At 45.9% G+C, this 4,533-nt stretch overlaps 1 protein-coding gene across 2 annotated transcripts; it reads right to left on the bottom strand.

Moving 5' to 3' along the window:
* Positions 1-223: 223 nt before the first annotated feature.
* LOC147046534 (zinc finger and BTB domain-containing protein 14-like) lies at positions 224-4,094 on the bottom strand. 2 transcript variants are annotated; one of them, XM_085930583.1, is made up of 2 exons: positions 3,892-4,094; positions 224-2,555 (listed from the first exon to the last, which is right to left on the bottom strand). In XM_085930583.1, exon 2 carries the CDS (start codon positions 2,534-2,536, stop codon positions 1,358-1,360), a length of 1,179 nt encoding a protein of 392 aa, XP_085786709.1. In that variant the 5' UTR covers positions 2,537-2,555; positions 3,892-4,094; the 3' UTR covers positions 224-1,357. The 2 variants fall into 2 exon arrangements, with proteins under 2 accessions (XP_085786709.1, XP_085786710.1); XM_085930584.1 differs by lacking the exon at positions 3,892-4,094 and adding an exon at positions 3,628-3,879.
* Between the last annotated feature and the right edge of the window lie 439 nt (positions 4,095-4,533).

Raw genomic sequence — 4,533 nt, 5'->3', positions numbered from 1 at the left:
ACACATCCATTTAAAAACAAACACCCACATGAATATACGCAACTCAAGTTAAAGGGGACATCCCATTTCAGTTTCAAACATTGCCTATTTTTACCCAAGAATGTCAAGAGACAATCACGCCTGGGAACAGTTTGAACCCTCTGGTTATGTTGCAGGTCAACCTGACCCGGTAGGTGATGATCTGGAGGGGGGGGGGGGGGGGGGGGGGGGGATACGGGGGGTTGGGGTAAAAAAAAAAAAATTAAAATACATCTACAAATAAAAGAGGAATAACTTCACTCGCCTGATCTTGATTTTGCCCTTATTTACATTGTGTTATATTCTCTGGAGATTGAGCGTAGAAATCTAGATTTGTTATAGAATGACAAAGCTGCCTTTTTTCCTCTCCAAATCATCCCAAAACAAAAATGTATTTGCATTATGTCATCAGACCCATTCGATAATCTAGAAAAGAAATATTAAATCATAAAAAGACAAGCTCATTCTGCTGGCAAATGTTCTGAAAAAAAAGGGAAAAATATGCATTAAAAAAAAAATCATCTGTTGCTTTTTTTCCTATCCAGAAGAAAAAAAAAAAGAAAAAAAAAAAAAAAGGTAACATGATCACTGTTATTGTATGGGAACTAAACAGGTCCTGGTTAATTTCTAGAAAAAACAAGGATTTATTCTGCTTGTTTGCTTTCATTAAAAAACAAAAATTTAACTGTTATATTTCTTGATAGTTCAGTTACACATGATTGGAGGGAATAGAAAATGACTAATGTTATCAATTCAGAATTTATACATACATATACTGCGGGTATAAAAAGTACACCGCCCCATTCAAGAGTCAGGGTTTGGTGATTACAAGGTATTAAAGAATGAAAAATAATTTCAAAAGTTCCACAATTAATGTGACTTATATCCCACACAACAGCTGTTATCCACAGCCAAAGTCCAGCTGTTCAAGAAGACTTTTCCCGACATTTTGTGTCATGATATCTGACTGCACGAGAGGGATGTCAAAGACGAGTTGTAGAAATTGTAGGTTAAGTTTTGACATTATGTATTGTACCATGGTCTCACGAAAACCTGACAATTGAACTGGGGTGTGCATGATATTCTTCTTTTTGATGATGAAACGGAGAGCAGCTCATACCTCTGTGGATTATCACAAGAAATGAGGGTTAAAATCTTAATTCATTGATGTGCATCAGAAAACAAAGAAAAGTAATAATGAGACCATAATTCTAATGATGCTTTGTGAAGAAAACTAAGCATTGATTTTTACACGTGGAGACCCCAAGACATTGTCGAAGAACAAGTAGTAGTAGTAGTCTTTCGAGAATTATTTTTTTTTTTTTTGCACACAGCCATCTCAACAATCAGAGTTGTGCGAGTGCGCCGCGGCAGCGGCCGCTGCCTCCAGCTTCCAGTCCCGCTGATCGTCGGCGGTGTGCTGCGAGGCGCCGGGCGACAGCGCCATCTGGCGTCGGGGGTTGCCGCTGTGCATGGTGTTCCAGTGGCGCTTGAGGTCCGACGCCTTGATGAAGGCCTTGTCGCATGAGCCGCAGTTGAACGGCCGCTCGCCACGGTGCTGCCGCTCGTGGTCCTTCAGGTGCGACTTGTGCTTGAAGGCCTTCTCGCATAGCTGGCAGGCGAACGGCCGCTCATTGCTGTGCACGCGCTCGTGCCGCTTGAGGTCGGGCCCGCGGATGAAGGCCTTGCCGCACACCACGCAGCGGTGTGGCTTGAAGCCCGAGTGGATCTTCAGGTGCTCCTTGAGGTGGGCGGCAGTGGTGAAGGCCTTGGGGCAGTGCTCGCAGCCGTACGGCCGGTTTGCAGTGAGAAGCCGCTCCTTCTTGGCGCTGTGCTCCAGCGGTTTGGCCCCGGCGGCAGGCAGCGAGCCGTGGTCGCGGTGGCCGTACAGCAGGTACTCCAGCTTCATGTCGCCAGAGGACGACGAGCCCCAGCCATGCGTGTGCGGGTCCTTGCTCAAGCCTGTGTTGTAGCCGTGCGGCTGGGGCACGTGCGAGGCCCCTGCGCCGCCCATGCCATCCATGCCCGTGTCGTAGAAGCTGTTTTTGCGCACCTCTTCCATGGCCAGCTCCTTGAGGATGGCGTCCTGTGCGCGCAAGCCGTGGTCGCCGGGCGGCGCCTGGTTCTCGCGCGTCTTCATGTTGGTCAGCTCACGCTTCTGTGAGCACAAGTTGTCCAGAAAATTGATGCCCAGGATCTGACCTGACGACATCATCATGTTGATATCCTTCTTGCGTACGGCCAGTCGCGCCGTGTACATGTAGTTGAGCACCTCCTCGAAGATGTCCGAGCGGATGAAGTCCAGCTCTACGATGGAGTTGTCCTCGTCTGTCTGCTTCTTGAACAGCTTCTTGAAGTAGTTGCTGCAGGCCGCCAAGACGCAGCGGTGAGCCCGGAACTCGATATTCTCCACCACCACCACCACGTCGCAGTGCTCACCTTCCATGCGCTGCTGGTTGAGCATCTTCAGGAAAGTCGCCTTGTGGTCGTAGTCGATGTAGCGCAACAATTCAGACATGGTGTCGAATGGGAGCAACCTGGAAAGGAGTAGGGGCTTGCTGAGCCAACTCACGTAGAGTAAAAATCACACATAGTTCCGCCGCTAATTAACTTTTTTTTATTTATTTTTTTATAAACACAGTACTGTTTACTTACTCACTATAATGCACTTTTGAATCATTTATGGAACACAGAACAGTGAAACAAACAGAACAAGCACACTCACGCAGAAGCTGCTACCAGCCACAGCTCTCACCAAGACACTCACACAGGCCATGCCTCTTCCAGGCATATCTATTTTCAGGCACTACAACACATACAGTTTAAATCAATACATCAAGTCTCAACACTAACCAGTATTTTGTTTTTGTAATATACTTTTCACGAATGCTGTGATTAACCTACGAGTGGCATAACTTCAATTTAGTATCAGCACCTGCTGCAATTTAACTTGAGAGTAGCTCTTCCCCTGGGAGCGCCACACTATCAAATCCAACCTGGAATCATAATCTATCAATTCTGGCATCTCAAAAGACCGATTAAATTCAGGTGAATTTTCATTTTAGGCTGCAGCATAAACGCTTAAAATGAAACAGGTTTATGTTTGTGGTGTTTTAATAGTGTCGCCTACCAGGTGACTCCATTTCCTGCTTCCTATCCACCGTCCCTTCGCTGCACATGTCCAAACAATCTCAATATCCTCAACTTGGCGATGAAACCTTCCAGACTGATAATACTCGAGTATAGCATTTTAAACTCTGCTACCTCCAGCTTCGTCTCCTGATCACCATCTCCAAAGCACTCTTGAAACATTTCCCTTCACTTGAAACGGAGCTACCTGACATTTTACCCTACCGCGCCCGTACTCCTTTTCGCCTCCCGTTCACCCTCCCCATTGCTCTGAACAATTGAACACAAGTAGTTTTACTCCCGCATACACTCCACCTGTACTCCTTGTTTAATGATAAAACACCGGCCTCCTCTACATTCGCATATACGTTCAAACAAAACTAAACTAGCTAAATACACCATGCAGGGAAAGAAACAAAACACACACAAAAAAAAACCAAAGTAAAGGGCGATGGGCGCGAGCCATGAACGGAAACGCACTTTAATTTAAATTTCGTAGTGCGTTCAAAGCTTCGACGGTGTTTCAAGGCTCGCGTGACAAGCCTGCGAGAGAAGGAATATTTCACATTTCACTGCGCCCAGCCATTTTGACCAAGCACAAGCTCCGCTGGCATGTTGTTCACAGAGGAAGGGGGGGTGGAGGGGCGCGAAACGAGCGCGGAAACACCAAGGAGGTCGTACTCGACACACAAACATTCTTTCCATACCACAAGCACTCGAGAATGAAACGAAAAAGGTTCCTACCCGAAGCCCGTTTGCGATTGCCCGTGTTGTCACGCAAGGCGAGTCGACGACGAATCCACACTGACTGCTGCTGTCGTTTTTCCTCTTCCTTCTCTTTCTTGTTGTGACTGCCGCGCCGCGCAGGAAACGGCGCAGTACTCCTGCGCTATCAAGCGCTCTGGAGACGCTACTGCAGCCAAAGATCGTCTCGGCCAAGTACAAAAACTCACTACGGCTTTATGATAGATAGACGAACGGATAGCTAGGGTTTCATTTGATTTATATGGAAATAACATTTAGACATAGTTTATGCACTTACTTTCCCAATTTGTGACTCTCAAATCGTCTAAAACAGTCCCAGGTCAAATTTTATTGCCAGTCCTAAAAAAAAAACCAAAATAACAGGAACTTTCTGAACATTACAAATTGATGTCACAAAAATACAGTTTTGTGTTAGCAATTTGCAAAATCCCTCATGAGATAGTCCGAAGTAAACATCCAACAAGCATTTTTTTTGTTGGATTATTCTTTTACGTAGATCATTTGAGCCATCATTAAAGGCTCTCCAAGGGTGTACTATGGTGGTAGGGTAAATTCCAGAGTCTACGTATCATTGGTTGCTGACCCCAATATGACTCCCAGAAATGATGCACATTGCAGTCG

The sequence above is a fragment of the Syngnathus leptorhynchus genome, chromosome 14 (assembly GCF_054491065.1).
Source record: "Syngnathus leptorhynchus isolate UIUO chromosome 14, UIUO_Slep, whole genome shotgun sequence".
Lineage (NCBI taxonomy): Eukaryota > Metazoa > Chordata > Actinopteri > Syngnathiformes > Syngnathidae > Syngnathus > Syngnathus leptorhynchus.
This window is presented reverse-complemented; position numbering and strand designations above follow the sequence as displayed.